The following is an 18,635-nucleotide window of genomic DNA, read 5'->3' on the forward strand; positions in this document are numbered from 1 at the left end:
CTTAAAGGACATTTCAATCAAATGCAGTGTTTAGACTTTGTTTGGATGCAGTTCAAACCAACCAACTGCAAAAAAAAAAAAAAATTTGAGGAAATCTACTGATACGATATCTGATGATTTTCAGAAATTGAGTGTTAATTTTTAAATATGAAAATGGTGCTGTGTTATTTTTGGCAGAAGAGTCTATACTTTTATATTTAGTTTTTTGTTTTTTTTTTAAAGAGGTTTTTGATACGGCGCATGTGCTCGCCAGAGAGACAGAGAGAAAGAGAAAAATCGCCCCCCCCCAGGGGAATGGCCTCACTACAATCCCTTCTCCTTCATTCTTCTCTCAGGATTTTGGGCATGCACACATACTCACCAGTCGTGAGTTCTAAGTCACCAGGTCTGGGGGTCAAACCATGGAAGACTACGTAGGAGTTCAACAAAGGAATCATTATGCCATCTGCTGGTCCCAAGTCTATATATTTTAAATGAACTTACTGAAATATTTATGGTGGTATTTAAATAATCTTGGGATAGGAGTAAGAGGAGGGGCTAGGAATTGGTATGACAAGAGTCTCCATGAATGGATGATCCTTTCAGGTACATGAGAGCTTATTGCTCTTTACTTTTTTTTTTTTTTTTTTTTGGAGAAAGTTTTTTTTTGTTGTTGTTTTTTTTTGTTTGTTTTGTTTTTGCTACAAGGCGTGTGTGCTCACTGGAGAGAAAGAGACAGAAAACAGATCACTCCTTGGAGTGGGCATGGCCATGCTGGATTCCTTTCTCCTCCATTCTCCTCTTGGGACTTAAAGCATTCACACACATGCATGCACACACGCACCTGGTGTGAATTTCAAGCTTCCAGGTTAAGACTTGAACCGCAGTTGGCCATGTAGGAGTCCAGTGCCTTCACCATGCCAGCTACTGGCCCCATTTTTGTGAATGTTTTAAATAACTCATGAAAATAAAAACTTTTTAAAAATGATTCATGAGGGCGATATAAAAAGGAAAAAGAGGAAGAAAAAGAAGTGAAATAAAGATGTCATTAAAACCTAACAGAAGTAAATATAGAGGAAAGTCTTCATGGCATCTTTGTGGGGAATAATTTTTTACCCCACACAAACAAAAATACTATAAGAATAAAAATTACTTAATTTGGGGCCATCTGGTGACTTAGAGGCTAATGCACTAGATCCCACATTGCCAACTGTGCTATTTGAGTTTTAGGCCTAGTGGTTTGAAAATCATGCCAAGGTGCATGTGTGCCTAAAATCCCAAGAGGAGCCCGGAGGAGAAGGGATTATGGCATGGCCACAGTCTTGGGGGGAACAAGATAGCTCACTTTGTCTCTCGCTCACTCTCTCTTTTTTTCTGCCTCTCTATGGCCAACACATGTCTTTTACAGAGAAAAATAAAAATAAAAACAAAAAAAAAATTATCAAATATTAATGAATTTGACTACTTTAAGTGGTGAAACTATTTTCAAAGACATTATGTTAAGTCAAACTGTTAAAAACTCAATAGAAAAAAATGAGAAAGGCTTTAGAGATTTACATCATAGAAATTTAATAAAAATCTGAAAATATTTTACATTTCTGGTCATCAAGAAAATGGAGGACCAACGTTGGTGGTACTTGCTAAGATGCTGTGCTCCACAGACTGAAACCATACAGGAGGCCCAGATGTCATTCCTGGTCCAACTTAAAAGCCAAGTGCAGTGGCGTGTACCTGTGATCCTAGCAGCTCAGTGAGGCTGAGACAGGAGTTTGTGAGCTCAAGGCTGACCTGGACAATAAGAGTAAGACTTTGTCTAGAAAAAATGAGCTAGTTATGGTAGCATGCCTCTGTATGTAACAGGTGTTAACTGGGAGGCTAAGGTAGGAGGATCACAACACAGTGAGACCTCATCTTTTTTTTTTTAAAAAAAAGGCAAATTTTTGGGTCATCAGAAAAGTCATGACATGTTTTTCTATGTAAAAAATATGTCATGGAGACCAGCAGTTAGCGTAATGGCTACGTTGCTGGACTCCCATGTAGTTGACCGGGGCTTGAGGCCCAGACCCGGTGGCTTAAACTCACGCCAGCCACATGTGCAGACGTGCCCAAGATCCTGAGAGAATGGAGAAGGGTTTGCGGCGTGGCCATCCCCCCTGGGGGGTGGTTTCTCACTTTCTGTCTCTCTGTCTCTGTCTTTCTGGTGAGCACACGTGCCCTTTAGCAAAAATCTCTCCCAAAAAAAGAAAAATAATGTGTCATGACTTCTTACAAACCAATATAACAAAACTCATATGCTCTCCCCACCCATCACATTAACCAAAATGTATAAATCTGATAATAGTGTGTATATGGACAAATAAGTTATCTAGTCACAGAGGAATACAATAGCGTATAGGACACTTAAAACTATTTATGTCTTTAATCAGTCTAGGTAAGTCTCAAAAATCCACTGAGAAATGAAAAAAAAAAAGGTTGTAAATTATATACAGATTCTTACAAAATCACGAAAAGTTTTTTAAATGTTCACTCAGAACAGTACTATTTACAGTATTACAGCACACTGCTTATGGATGTATATGCATGTTACAAAAGTTACAAAAACATCAGTGAATTGTATATACACTGATTTCAGGTTATGACCCTAGCATAAGGAAGCAAATGAGATCAAGGAAAAGAATGTTAACTATTGGACAGTATGGCCAAAAGTTAATCCTCGTAAAATATAACACAAAGATTTACAGGTGTTGATTAGATTATTCTTTCTTCTTTTCAGTGTACTTGAATTTTTTTTTTCACCATGAATCAAATTTCCTCAAAAGGAGAATTTTATTGATTACTTTATTCTCTCACAAATAGACCAACTATAATTAAATGAGGTGAACATTTACCTCAAGATTTTGTTGCCTTCATAATAGAAAAGATGAGGCTTAGAACTGGATCACTTGACCCGTTCTCTTATCTCCTCCCAGTTCAAAATGCTTATATCTCTTAATAGCCAGCATTCTCTTAGATCTGTAGTTGAGTTCAACACATTGTAGCCTCAGCGCAATCTTCTTTGTAGTTTTTGCCTTTTTCTGGAAAATAGCCTTAATCTGTCTACCATAGCCACTCTACCTCCTGTCATAATGCCGCTTTCCTTGAGCATGTAGAGTCCTTGCCCTTTCTGTACTGTGTCACTTTATGAAGTTGGTGCTTGCCACACTTCTTACAGAAGGTCTGGCGGCTTTTAGGGACGTTCACCATGCTTGCGGGCCTGCTATCTGCACAGAAAGCGTATTTGAAATTGTATTAAGCTTTTAAAAAATAAAGGGAACGAACAGGGCCTTCTGTTTTGAATGTCACGTATGTGACTTTCAAGAGAAATGACAACCAAAGATACCAAATAAATGTAATAAACAATAGTTGTCTTCATTTATATTCCTTTAGTTTTTCTACTTTTTATCTAGTAAAAGCATAATGGTTTACTAAAAAAACCATGGTGTCAGATTCACCTGAAATGGAAGCCAGGACTCACTTCCTACTAATTAGTTGCCATTCACTGATTGATTGACCTGGACCAAGTCACTTAGCCTCTCAACTCAGTTTTTTCTAATGAGTTATGTAATTTTAGCTACTGAATAAAATTGTTGAGAGGAATAAATGAGAGGCTACATGTTAACTCCTAAAGTAATGCTGGATACATAGTAATCATTTGTTTACTTTTAACTATTGAATATAATTGTTTTATTGATCTAATGAGTTACTTGAATTTACACACATTTCCCCAAAACTTTGATATATGTTGCTATTGTTTCTAAAGTTATTTCTGAATCCTCATCAGAGATTTTGGTTTGCAAATGAGTGCTTATCCCAACATTAAGGATGTAAAGTTCAGCTATGACAAATCCAGAGATAGGAATCTCTTTGTAACTTTAAAAAAAAAACAGTTAGCAAGATACTTCCTGGACTGGTGTCCATGTTCACTCTGAGGAAGAAATTAAACTTTTTGAGTATTTTGCTATATGGGCTATCTTGAACAGGAATAAAAAGTGACCACATTCTTAGGGCACAATTACTAATTTAAAATATAGTCATGTGCATATTAATTATTCATTTCTTTATTATTGCTATTTTATTTCTTTTATCATCTACTTCTAGCAAAAGTGACGTATGTATTATGGTTTCAAAAAAAAGACTTAAACTAAAGAGCAAAGCTGCTCTTGACGGTGTCTTCTGACCTTGGTTGAGTAGAGTAAAAATGAAACAAGCACACAATTATTCCTACTTGCTTCTCAGCAATGTGATGCCTATGGTATTTATGGCAAACCCATTTCTTTTGCCAAATTTGGCTAGGTTCAAATTACTCACCGGCAATTAAGCAGTTGGTTTTTAAAATCTTATTGTTACTTAAGGCAGGCTGCGTATACATTTGAAACAAACAGGTGAAATATGTAAAAATCCTTTTTTAATTTATATTCTCCCTCCTAACAGTATAACATTCAGGCTTATCCAACAACAGTTGTATTCAACCAGTCCAACGTTCATGAGTATGAAGGACATCACTCTGCTGAACAGATCTTGGAGTTTATAGAGGTATTTCAAGTTGCAGCCTGTTGCTAGAATCTTTTCTCTTAATTTATATAATTTATATGAATATTTAATAATGTTTACTAATGAGATTTATTATTTTCATGCCAAACATTTTCTGATAAGAAATAGGCTTTTTTAAATGTTTCTAATATTTTACTCTTCTGTATATACTTGTTTTTTTTATTTTTTTTGGAGAAATTTTTGCTGTAGGGTGCATGCGCTCACCAGACAGAGAGAGACAGAAAGCAAGAAATCACCCCACCAGGGGGGATGGCCACACCGCAACCCCTTCTCCTCCGTTCTCCTCTCGGGATCTTGGGCATGCACGCACACGCACCCGGTGTGAGTTTTAAGCCACCAGGTCCGGGACGCAAACCTCGGTTGACTACGTGGGAGTCCAGCGACATAGCCATTACACTAACTGCTGGTCCCTATACTTGTCTTTTAACTCAGAATAATAAGTCTGTGTTTTGTTAACCTTGTATAGTTCTTTATACATAATGGATACCACCATTTATTAAATAAATGCAATTATACTTTCACATAACCTTGCCTTTTTTCTCTGAAAACAGAAGTGCCCTGTATCCACAACATTTTTCCCACCAATAGTCTTGACTAACTAAAATAGAGGCTTCCCAAGAAAGAAAAAATTCTAGCTTATTGTTCTTTAATGACCATCCTATTCTTTCATGCCATCTCTTCTCCAAAGTAGTGTTTTGTGTTGTTTTGGATTGTTTTCCCTGTAAAGCTAACTTCTTCCTTAGTACTGCCTGATGGTAACAGCCTGGAACTTTGTTAAAACAGCATTTGTAACATACTATATAGAAGTTGTGCAGTATCTCCAATAAGAATATCAGAACAATGAGACAGGCTTTCTATTAGTAATTAAAGGGTCCTTTCCAAATCAGTCATTCATTTCAGAACAGAATTATGTGGCCTGTGTAGAAATCTGGCAGTTCTTGGAACTCTTAAATTATGTACATTTAGTATTAAGTAAAGTTGCTTCTTTCCCCTCCTCCAGTGATTTTAGTGATAAGAGAAAAATATACCTTCATTTTAAAAAAACTAATAGAGAAAATAAAAACTCAATATAAATTAGGGATCATTTTCATTTTTAAAAAATAATTTACTATGGGACCAGTAGTTGGCATGGTGGCTATGTCGCTGGACTCCCATTTAGTCAACTGCAGTTCGAGTCCTGGACCTGGTGGCTTAAATTCAACCTGGGCACATGTGCATGCATGCCCAAGATCCTGAGAGGAGAATATAGGAGAAGGGATTGCAGTGTGGCCATTACCCCTGGGGGGTGATTTCTCGCTTTCTGTCTCTCTCTGTCTTTCTGGCAAGTGCACACACCCTATAGCAAAAACCTCTCAAAGAAAAAAAATTTTTTTTCTATGGGCCCAGCTTCTGTAACACAGTTGGGTGCTAGAAGCTACAGTTTGAGTCCTGGCCAGGTAGACCTGAAAACACACTGTGTGTGTGTTCATACGTCCAATCCTGGCAGTTCGCAGGACTGAAGAAGTGGTTCATGGTGTGACCAAGTTACCATCCACCCTGTCTGTCTCTCTATGTGTATCTCACACACCCGCCTCTCTCTCTCCCTCCCTTGCTCTCTCTCTTGTTCTTTCCCCTTCCAGGATTCTGGTAGGCTAGAGGACTGAGGAAGGGCTTCACAGCATCACTGAGCCCTGTGCTCTCCACCCTCCTTGTGTCCATTTAGTGTTATATTTTCTTTAGATATCTTTAAGCATGGGGCCAGCAGGTGGCTTAGCTATATGTTGTTGCTGGACTCCCACATGGCCAACTGTGGTTCAAGTTCTGGACCTGGTGGCTTGCAACTCACTTCTGGGTACATTTGTGTGCATGCCTAAGATCCTAGGAGGAGAATGGAGGAGAAGGGATTGCAGCATGGCCATCCCCCTCAGGAATGTTTTCTCACTTTCCCTGTCACTGTTTCTTTCTTTCTCTCTCTCTCTCTCTCTCTCTCTTTCTCTCTCTCTCTCTGGCAAGCGCACAAGCCCTAAGGTGAAAACCTTTACTAAAATAAAAAGGTAATATCCTTAAACATTTTTTAATTTCTCAAAAGCTGGAACTTTCTAAATGACGTATACCAACAATTTGCCAAGACTGTATGAATAATTCTTTTTTTATACCTATTATAATAGAAGCTATATTCTCTTTAGGATCTTATGAATCCTTCAGTGGTCTCCCTTACACCCACCACTTTCAATGAACTAGTTAAACAAAGAAAACATGACGAAGTCTGGATGGTTGATTTCTACTCCCCATGGTGTCATCCATGTCAAGTCTTAATGCCTGAATGGAAAAGAATGGCCCGGGTATAGTAAAATTGTTTATTTAACAGAATTATTCTGAAACTGAGATGAATGAACCTAGTAGGTTATTGAATAGTAGTACAGATCATATTTAGATTCCATCTCTGTGTCTGCCTATTAGATGAGCTGTGTGCCACTTTTGACCAAATTGTTGCTAATGTCAACCCAAAGATCCCCTTTATTTTCTATCTGAATTTTTCCTATCACTTTATTTTTAGAGCCCAAAGATTATTTTTTGACAATATTGTGGACTTGGAAGGAAAAAAAAAATACAGCCTTGAGCAGTAAAATGTTAGAAAATACCTAGCATATAGACATAGCATTATAAATCATGATACATTGAAAGCAAATTATTTAAATACAAGAAGGAAAATGCAACTTATAGATTATATTCATTTCTAGAATAAAAAATAAATCTGAGTTTAAGTAATTTCTAGTTCCCTAATATTTTGTACTCTTTTCAATAAAATTTTTAAATTTAGATGTGAATCAATAGGATACCTGCAATGCTTGCTCCTGATAGAAAAAGTCATTCTTTGGAATATCATTGCAAAGAATTTTATTAGTTCTTGGTTTCTAACACTTACATTTTAGAAATACATAATTTTTCCCATAAAATAGTTTGATAATGTCAGTTTACTCTGCACCAATTGTAGTAAGTTCTTAATTGTAAAATTATGTATTAAACCATTTTGCCTTTTTATTTAGTGAAAATCACTAGTAAGTTATATGAACATTTCACAGTAACTATTATAAACATAGTAAAAAGTTATAGAGATAATTTTATTCTTATCACTTTGATATTATTTATATCTTTTTTCTTTTATAGACATTAGCTGGGCTGATCAATGTGGGCAGTATTGACTGCCAACAGTATCATTCTTTTTGTGCTCAAGAAAATGTTCAGAGATACCCTGAGATAAGATTTTTTCCTCTGAAATCAAATAAAGCTTATCAGTATCAGTAAGTATTCTCTTACATTTGAAGTCACTTACTATAATTTAATAACATAGTATTAAATACTTAATAATATAATTTAATAATATAGTAAGCATTTATGTTATCCTATCTAGAAAGTTAACCCAACAACTAGTTATTGGGAGCCCACATATTTAAGATAGTGTGTTAATGAGCACTTCAGAAAAGAGAGGATCTAACAATCCTACTCTTCATGAAGCTTCATCTAATCAAGAAGATAAGGATGGGACCAGCAGTTAGCATAATGGCTATGTCACTGGACTCCCATGTAGTTGACCGCGGTTCGCAACCCGGACCCGGTGGCTTAAATTCACGCCAGGCGCATGTGTGTGCGTGCCCAAGATTCTGAGAGGAGAATGGAGGAGAAGGGATTGCGGTGTGGCCTGGGGGGTGATTTCTCACTTTCTGTCTCTCTGTCTGTCTGGCGAGCGCACGCGCCCTATAGCAAACACCCTCGCAAAAAAAAAGGGGGGGGGTGACCATCAGTTAGCGTAATGGCTATGTCGCTGGACTCCCACGTAATCGACCGCAGTTCACGTCCTGGACCGGGTGGCTTAAAACTCACGCCGGGCATGTGTGTGTGCATGCCCAAGATCCTGAGAGGAGAATGGAGGAGAAGGGATTGTGGTGTGACCATCCCCTTTGGGGGATGATTTCTCGCTTTCTGTCTCTCTGTCTCTCTCTGTCTGTCTGGCGAGCGCACTTGCCCTATAGCGAAAACTTCTCCAAAAAAAAAAGAAGAAGATAAGGAAAAGAAGAGCTAGCATTTCTTAAGTCCTTATTTGGTTTCAGGTACTGTACTAGATACTTGACTCACATTATTTCTACCTCATGTATGCTCTCTGTGAGATAGGAGTAAATACCCTTCCTACGTTACAGAGTTGTAAACTGTGATTTTCGGGGCTTCGATAACTTTTCCAAGTTGTGCTGCTACTACGGTTTGAAGCTGGAATTTATACCCAACTCTGTCTCAGTGCCTGTAGTATTTCCACAGTACCATGTGGTATTTCAGGTAGAAAACTCAAATATAGAGTGGAATATGATAAATGTTATTAAAGAATACAAGCCTGGGATTTTAAATGAGAGTGATCACAACTGTGAAGAAATGATATAGAGCTGTGTTTTTGAGGTAGCTTTTGACATGAGTCTTTAAATATGGGTGGGAATTTGATAGACAATGACAACTTGAATAAAAGTTCAGAAACTAAAGCCTTGCATAGGTAGCTAGACATTTCTCTCTCGAACCCAAATAGATATATCAAGACTAGAGAAAAATGTACTGGAAAAGCCATATAGCCCACATTGAACTGATCAATGTGGGCTCTGTAGACTGCCAACTGGATCACTCTTTTTGTGCTCAAAAAGTGGAAATACATAACCAGAATTTGTAACTAGATATATCAAAGAAGAGGGATGCTAGATGAAGTCATTCAGCTACTTCTTTTTTTAATTGCCACAATAAGATTGTTTTCTGAATATATCCAATAATAGAAAACACTGTTTACAGCTAATATAATGTTTTCTTCTTTCAGTAGTTACAATGGTTGGAATAGAGATGCTTACTCCCTACGAATCTGGGGTCTGGGGTAAGTCATTAAAATACATATTATATAAACTAGAATCAATGCTGTCAACTTTCTTCTTATATCAATAAATTTACTGTGAGTTGTTCAAGGTTCTAGCATTTTAAACTTCTTGGTAAAGGTTTATGTTCACCAGGATAGGGCTGTGTTCTGCTACATTGCCATTCTTTGAAGTCATTTTCAATTTAGAAAATCTTGTAATATTACTATATTTTAGATGTGTCTTTGGTTTTTCTATAATGAAAAATTATTTTAATTTGTTGCTGCAGATTTTTACCTCAAGTGTCCATAGATCTAACACCTCAGACTTTTAATGAAAAAGTTTTACAAGGGAAAAATCATTGGGTGGTTGATTTCTATGCTCCTTGGTGTGGACCTTGCCAAAATTTTGCTCCAGAGTTTGAGCTCTTGGCTAGGGTAAGTCTTATGTACTTAATTAAGTTGTAGTCACATGCATGTTTTAAATAGATACAAATTTATCATTTTAATTCTAAATTTGTTCTTCTGAATTTAAAAAAAAAGGTAACTTTTCTATGAGTGTAAACTTTGCAGTAGATTTCTTCCTCTTAAAGCTTTTAGCTGATGTCTTTTCTGTGTTGGTTGACATCGCCATCATTTACTTAGCCATGAAAGCCAGAAACCACTCTTCTGCTTGTCTTTTACTTCTTCCACCGCACCAATACTGCTACCCCTGGGCGATGACTAGATCCCATCAGTTCTGTCTCCGAGATGTCTTTAAGGTCTGTCATCTCTTGTTCATCTCTACTGCAAGCCTCTTTGTTCAAGTCTTCATCATCTTTCATCTGGACTTATATTTGCCTTCTAGTTAGTCTCACACTGCCAGTCCAGTTTCTTCAGTGCTGCTTACACTCCAGGCACAACAGAGAACTCCATGTCGTCTGAACGTATGTCCTTATGTGTGCTTGCTCTCTCCACAGTGCTGTACCGGTGCCTTATCTGGATTATTTTTCTTCTTATCTTGAAAAGCTCAGCTGCAACAGCAGTTCTCTATTCTCTGCCCTTCTCAGTTAATCAGCATCATCTTGATATCTTATCCTCTCTCAGTATACATATAGTGCACATTATACCATTTTTTTTTTACATCATTATTTCTTCCATAGACCATGAGTTTCTTATTTTTTTTTTTTTTGAGAGGGTTTTGCTATGAGTGTGTGCTCTCCAGAAAAGAGAGACAGAGGGGAAAAAGTGGAGCCTCCCCCCCCCCCCCGGGGGGGATGGCCACGCCACAATCCCTTCTCCATTCTCCTCTTAGGATCTTGAGCACACACGCACATGTGCCTAACATGAGTTTAAGCCACTGAGTCTGAGACTCAAACCACGGTCAACTACATGGGAGTCCAGTGACATAGCCATTATGCCAACTGCTGGTCCCTTAATTCTTAAGGACAAGGTCCATGTCTCCTCTATCTTTATATCCCCAGTGCCTACTTATTAAGTGCCTTTGCAGGTGAACTGAATCTACCTCCCTCAATGCAGAGTTTGCATTTGGAGCTTCTTTCTTTCATACAGTCCTATGAATGACTAATCCACATTGATAGTTTCAATCCTACCTAATTCAAGGGGCTCTTGCTGTTGGTAAAATTTTTATTAAAATATGAAAGTCAGCACCAGTTTCAGTTGTCCAAAATAAAATCCCAAGCCATGGGAATTTTTAAACAGAGATTTCAAGGCTCCTATAACCTTATAAAAGATTACTTTAGTTATTGACTGGTGCTTCAAATAAAAGATTATTTATGCTTTCTACTTATTTTGATCTTTTCTTCTTGCACATTCTTTTTGCCAGTAATTCTAACAAAATATTTTACTTACTCATCCTTAACTTAGCTATATATAAACTTTGAAATACAATGATGTCTTGAATGTGGCAGAATATTAATGAACATGGGGAATATTGTTCATTCAACAAATCCTAAGCACAAAATGAAAAGCATTTTGCTAGGTTCTAGGACTACAAAGATAAAAAGACAAAAACTTCATGCATTTATGGAGAGTTTATTCTAGTAGAAAGGCAAAATGCAAATAAGCATATATAATACAATGATAGAATTGCTATAGTAAAAATTAAAGTGAAATCAGAACACAAAAATGTCAGAATCCTATCTGGAATGCAGAAGACTCCAGCAGGGACCTCCTCTGTATAGTTGTGGTATAGTTCTAATGTGCTGTTCTAGAAACACTAGATCCTACATGGCGACCACAGTTCAGATCCCCAGCCAGGTCAGCCGAAAACACACTAGGCTCAGTGTAAGCAGCCGGGATGCTACCACACTGGAGAGCTAAAGGAAGGGGCATGACCAACCCTTGCAGAGGGTTTTCTGTGTCTCCTCTATGTCATATGCGCATACACACACATACCCACTAATCATCATTTTTTTAAAGGGGAGTATGGGCTGCAGCAGTTAATATCTGAGAATTACTGCATGAATAGTTTGATCTGTAAAAGGTTTAACTGGAGAGCACTGCAAGCAGAGGACAGTATTTGCTATGGTACAGAGAAATGAGGGAACCAGACCTGTTCAGGGATCTCCATTGTTAACTCCAGTAATACCAGATAGAAATATGGAAGGGGGGTGGAAAAAACTGAAGCTCAAAAAATAGGCAAGAAAGGTTTAGTCCTTTGCCTCCACACTGTCATGCTAAGCAGTCTGCCTCTGTGATTTTGTACTATTCAGAATATATTCTACTAAGCATTAGAGGACTGTTGAGTGTGGCAAGATTGATTTTGCATTTCAGAAAGCTCACATTGCTGGGACCAGCAGTGAACGTAATGGCTATGTTGCTGGACTCCCATATAGTCGACCACGGTTCGAGTCCCGGACCCAGTGGCTTAAACTCAGACCGGGCGCATGTGTGTGCGTGCCCAAGATCCCGAGAGAAGAATGGAGAAGGGACTGTGGTGTGGTCATCCTTCCTGGGGGGTGATTTCTTGCTTTCTGTCTGTCTCTGTCTCTCCCTGTCTTTCTGGCAAGTGCACGCGCCCTATAACAGAAACCTCTCCAAAAAAAGAAAAAAGAAAAAACAGTAAGCGCACATTGCTGAACTGAATAAAGGCCAAAAAGAACAGAAAAGATACTGGGACTAAAAACATGTGGTGCCCTCCCATGAGTAATTGAAAATATAAGTAAACTAATATATAAATGGCCTTTTGAAAATGACATAAAAACTTATTAAAATAACATTTCTCTGGCCTTCAGAGAGAGAGTGTGTGTGTGTTTCTACCTGTCTTCACATAGACTTATGCATGGAACTTAGCTTGTGCCCTAACACAAGTTAGTCTCCTATTGGTTTACTCCAGTTTTAGGGACCAGAGATGTTTTAATTGTCCTGAAATGAGAGATGATAATTTGAACCAGGTGATAGAAGGAGACTAAACACAAAAGAAACGTAAGAATAAATTAGGATTCAGTGCTTGATTATAATAAATGAGGGAGGGAGAGGAGTCAAGATAAGCCTAGTTTCTGATTTGAGCCAAATGAATAGTAGGACAAGAGGAATAGTTGGCTAAGGGGAAAGGTTTCATTTTAGGTGTGTTGTTTAAGGTACAGATGGGTCATTCACCTAAAGCAGGCCAGCACTTAGTTAAATATGAAAGAAAGAGGACAGTTAGGGTTTATTAGCAGATAGGTACAAAAATATCACCCTAAGAGACGTCACTGAAAAGATTGGTGACCAAAGACGGAACTCTGATTAGGTATTATAACCTGATGACCAGGAAGAATAGCCAGAGAAGAATGCCAAAAGAGAGTAGTGACAAATGCCAGAAAAGAGAACAGAAAAGGGAGTGGGCAGCAATATCAGGTGTACCCATTAATAAGAGCAAAAACTGTCCTCTCAGTTTGGTCAAGTAGTGCATTGAGACCAGTTTCAGTGGAGGGAGCAGAAAGAAGAAGAAGCCAGAATAAAATGTTAACAAATAAGTAGATGAGGAGGAAATGGCAGAAGAGTAGACAGCTGCTCAGAAAAAATGAGAGTGGGAAAAGCAGGGTGGGAATGAGCCACTGTAGTCCAGGAAGGAATCTTTTTTTGTGAGTAGATGTCTCCCTGAAAGGAGAGTTGGTAGATCTGACAGGGCCAAGGATATGGGTGTAGTCAGCCTTCCACATGCCAAAGTCTGCTACCTCAGCACATGACATGAGACTGGAGAAAAATGGATGAAAGACACAGACATTTGTGGTGTGATGGGCAGGGTGTGGGTAGCAGGAAGAAGGTGAGGTAATTCAGGGTAAAGCTCAGCTTTCTTGATATGAGCAAAAAGAGTTTATTTGCCATTGTAAAGACAGTGCTGGGTGAATGGAGCTTTAAGGGCCAGGAATAATTTAGAAATAATCTTGTTTGAATAGAGGAAGGACAGAAACTGAAGCTTTTGGTTTTGCTTTTTTAATTTGCAAGAGACATGTGCACCAACTGAAGAGAGACAGAGAAAGAAAGTGAGAAAGTAACCCCCATGGGGAATGTTTACACCACAGTCCTGTCTCCATTTCTCCCTCCTTTTGGGATATTGGGCACAGACACACACATGCACTTGGCATGTTTTTCAAGCCAGGGCTCTAGGACTCAGACTACACAGCTGGATATGTAGGATCTAGCTCCCTTAACCAACAGGTCATGAGCTGGCCCAAAACTTAAGTTTTTTAGCAAATTCTTTTTTTTTTTTTTTTTTTGGAGAGGTTTTCGCTATAGTGTGCGTGCGCTCGCCAGATAGAGAGAGACATAGAGCTAGAAAGCGAGAAATCACCCCCCAGAGGGGATGGTCATGCCGCAATCCCTTCTCCTCCATTCTCCGCTCGGGATCTTGGGCACGAACACACCCGCGCCCAGCATGAGTTTTAAGCCACCGGGTCGGGGACGCGAACCGTGGTCGACTACGTGGGAGTCCAGCGACATAGCTATTAGGCTAACTGCTGGTTCCCAGCAAATTCTTAAGTATATAAAGATTTGAAATGTTTTGTGTCATATTGCTTTGTGGTTGCAAAATAACTTATGCCAAAGAAAAATAGCAAACCATATTTTTCTTTTTTCAGATGATTAAAGGAAAAGTGAAAGCTGGAAAAGTAGACTGTCAGGCCTATGCTCAAACATGCCAGAAAGCTGGTATCACAGCCTATCCAACTGTTAAATTTTATCGGTATGAAAAAGCAAAGGTATGTATGCACTTTTTCTTCATTTAGCAAGCCAGGCTCAAAAGGAGATTTGTTTATAGTCTGAACAGTGGTTTTTTTCCCTCCATTGTCTTCTCTTTTGGTCTTTTTTTGTATTATTGCGTATTACTGAAACAAGCTTTATTATCTACATATGTACCAAGTGATATTAACAGGTTTTTCTGTCTCATAGTTGCTATATATATCGATCTCAATTGCCTTAAAATTTTTATTCTCATGAATAGGAAAACTACTAGAAACAAATATCAAAATAGTGCTCATCGGGACCAGCAGTTAGCGTAAGGGCTGTGTTGTTGTACTCCATGTAGTGGACCACGGTTCGAGCCCCGGACCTGGTGGCTTAAATTCACGCCGGGCACTTGTGCGTGTGTGCCCAAGATCCCGAGAGGAGAATGGAGGAGAAGGGATTGCGGTGTGGCCATCTCCTGGGGGGTGACTTCTTGCTTTCTGTCCGTCTCTGTCTTTCTGGTGAGCACACGCACCCTATAGCAAAAAAAAAAAAAAAAAAAAAAAACAAAAAAAAAAAAGAACCCCCCCAAAAAAAAAAAAAAAAATATGTATATATAGTGATTATCTTTGAATGGTGGGATTCAAGCTAATTATTTCTTTTCTGTGAAGTTTTGTACTTTCTACTCTTTATATAATAAACATTATTACTTTTGAAGTTAATTCTTTCCATGCAGCGAAAAAATGGGGGTGGGATTGACATAGCACATGCTCAGTGGAGAGAGAGAGAGTTGGAAAGTGGGAAAGTACCCCATGGGTAGAATGGCCACACCACAATCCCTTCTCCACTCTCCTCTCTAGATCTTGGGCATGAATGCACATGTGCCTAGTGTGATTTTCAAGCTGCCAGGTCTTGGAGTCAAACCACAGTTAGCCATGTGGGATCCAGTGCCTTAACCACCATACCACCTGCTGGCCCTGAGAAAATAATTTGAGAGAATACTTCTAAATGAAGTAACCTTAGTACCTCAGCATTTATCTTAAAGAAAGTTTGTTAGTATATTGGATTATAAAATAAAGTTAGGGCTTCTTGGCTCAGTCATTTTTATTTTTCTAGGCCATTGACAGTACAGTTTTTTTCTTCTTCTTTTTTCTTTTCTTATAAGAGAGACCTCGGGGTGGGGGCTGTATTTTTTTTTTTTTTTGAGAGATTTTCACTGTAGGGCGTGTGCGCTCGCCAGACAGACAGAGAGAGACATAGAGACAGAAAGCGAGAAATCACCCCCCAGGGGGGATGGTCACGCCGCAATCCCTTCTCCTCCATTCTCCTCTCAGGATCTTGGGCACGCACGCACACACGCCCGGCGTGAGTTTTTAAGCCACCGGGTCCGGGACACGAACCGCGGTCGACTACGTAGGAGTCCAGCGACATAGACATTACGCTAACTGCTGGTTCCCAGGGGCTGTATTTTGACAAGGTCACAGTCCTCCCACCTCAGCCTCCCAATTAGCTAGGCCTAAGCCTCTGCACTGTAGTACTGGTGCCTTCTAGTGTATGCCACTGCAGTTTAGCTAATATGTTTGTTTTGGTTTTTTTTTTCTGTAAGAAGGGTAGGTCTTTTATTTTGAGAGAGCGAAAGATTTTTGCTATAGGGCATGTGACTCTGTGGAGACATAGAAAGTAAGAAATCATCGCCATTCTCCTCCATTTTCCTCTCGGGACTTTGAGCACACTCACACATGTTTCAAGCTTCTGTGACTGGAACTCAAACTGCGACCAGCCATGTGAGTGTCCAGAACATAACCATTACACCGTCTGTTGGTCCCACAATAGGTCCTAACAAAATCCAAGTGAAAACTTTTATCTACAATCATGTCTTTCAGCCAGTGTATTTGCTAACTGAAAGTAGTCATGACCTTTGCTGTCTTCCCAAGTAAAAAGCAGAAGACTTTTTAACAATAGAACTCTTAATATTTTAAAGAATGTTTAAGAATAGATTTCATCAAGAACTGTAATGTTTTCTCAGAATAGAAGACTTTTTTTTTTAAGACTTTTTTTTTTTGAAGATTCAACTTATGTTTGATTGGTTTGTAAGAAAATAAATGTGGAAAGTGACAAATGAGTTCAAAAGACAGAAAAACACCAAGTTTTGTTTTTGTTTTTAATTAAACGAAAAAATAAAAAGCAGGGATTACTGTAGAGGACACATTGTGGTGAAAGATAGAATGTATTCCTTCCTATAGGATTCTAGAAAAACTGGGAAAATTTTCTACCTTTCAGTGTAACTTAACCAAGAGAAGCAAAGTCATTTTCTACTCAAAAGTAGATTTCAGAAAAATAATTCTAATTATAATAGGTAAAAGCTGAAAAGGGTACCATAAATCCGGAAGAGCTAAACAAACAGTAATGATGACCAGTAAAACCCAAAATGATGAGGGAAGACTTGATTGGTCTTGTGGCGTTAATGGCCGCACTGTGCCTGGAATGCAACTGATGACACAATTACTAATATAATCTCGGGTTAGTATGGCAGTCTGGCCAGCTGAGCAAGAAAGCAAAACTAGTAGGAGCAGTAGTGCCTCAAAGGTGATGGTGGTTCCCGAGGTCACTGAGAGCACGGTGTTTGTGCACTGTTGCCTAGAGTAATATTTACTGTATGTATTCTATCACGGTGCTTTATACTACTGAGCAAGTGCCTAAGTAATAAGCTTGCTTGCTTGGAGACTGGAGGAAGAACTGTGATACACTAAACAAGTATTTGCTGTGTACTCATATTTTCTAGTAAAACACTCAATTTCAAATATTATGGTAGTTCTTGAGGGAGAATACCAAGTTAAGATCTGGTGTTATTTATTGACAGTTACGCTTTTTTTCTCCTCTCCTCATCTGTAAAATGTTTTTATATGGAGCTAAATGAAGAAATTAGGGGTTGAGTTTCAGAAATCTCATACTATCATACATCTGGGTTCTTCATCGAAGGTTTTTGATTTACCAACAAGTTCTCTTTCTTAAGAACAGCCTGGGGCATGCAGCCTTGATGGAGGTTAAAGGAGCTCAGACCAGAGCCTGAATCCTTGTTCCTTTAGATTCAGCAGGTCTGTTTCCCAGTTTTCAGAACAACTGAGAAAGGAGTGACACAAATAGGAATCTTGTTTAGCTCAGATATTAGGGAAGTATGAGTATAATGAGCTATCCAGAATTAATCAGGCCCTAGGTGGAGTCGTTTGAAAAGATGTTACCATGTCGCCAGATGAGTCCAGCGGGCACTTGGGAACCAAGAGTAGATCCAGAACTCCAGGCCAGACAGGAAAGCCCAAGGAGAATAATAATTGAGGTAACAGAAATAGAAACCAGGTTGGCAGTTACTCACAAAAACAAAATCCCAACATGCAGTTTGGTGTTGGATTCCACACCCAGAATAAGAAAATAGGTGGCTCCAGGCCCAAGATGCACAGACCTAGGTATGTAGATCTGCTCTTTCACCCACTTCCAGCCATCTCCTGCTGTGGGCGGATGAAAACTAGGGGATACACACTGCTTTCCATGATTGTGGTTGGTCCAGGTTTTGTCCGTGCTAATGATTGTAATTAGAATGATTTCAGTCCTCTGGGGGACAGATTTTCTTACATAATTCAGATGTTTTGAAGCTTTTGGAGTCAGCACTGCAATTTTTCCCAAGGAATTATTTTATGTTCTCATAATACTATTAGTTTCTATTTCAGGTACATCATGGATTAACTATGAAAGAAACTTAGATTATAATTTTTAACGTTTCAGAAAAAAGAATTTTAAAATACATTTAATCACGTTTCATCTTTTGTTAGATACCAAAAAATAATGAGCAACCCAGACACTGTAGCATGCAGCTGTGTGTAGATGCTGCTACTCAGTGGGCTGAGGCCACATGTTCAGTTCCAGCTTAGTCTAAAAACCAGGTGCTGAGGGGCCAGCAGATGGCATGGTGGTTAAAGGTGCTGGATCCCCACATGGCCAACTGTGGTTCAAGTCCCAGACCTGGCAGTTTGCTTTCCCTCTCTTCCTCCCTCCCTCTCTTCCCTTC

The 18,635-nt window shown here is 38.8% G+C and overlaps 1 protein-coding gene across 1 annotated transcript in view; it reads left to right on the forward strand.

Moving 5' to 3' along the window:
- Nucleotides 1-18,635, forward strand: part of DNAJC10 (DnaJ heat shock protein family (Hsp40) member C10) — a 62,165-nt gene that overhangs the window by 40,281 nt on the left and 3,249 nt on the right. Inside the window, 6 exon segments of the mRNA XM_014583971.2 lie at nt 4,450-4,551; nt 6,735-6,890; nt 7,717-7,850; nt 9,398-9,451; nt 9,718-9,865; nt 14,491-14,610. Coding sequence (XP_014439457.1) covers nt 4,450-4,551; nt 6,735-6,890; nt 7,717-7,850; nt 9,398-9,451; nt 9,718-9,865; nt 14,491-14,610 — 714 coding nt within the window.

The sequence above is a fragment of the Tupaia chinensis genome, unplaced genomic scaffold, assembly GCF_000334495.1.
Source record: "Tupaia chinensis unplaced genomic scaffold, TupChi_1.0 Scaffold145273_1, whole genome shotgun sequence".
NCBI lineage: Eukaryota > Metazoa > Chordata > Mammalia > Scandentia > Tupaiidae > Tupaia > Tupaia belangeri.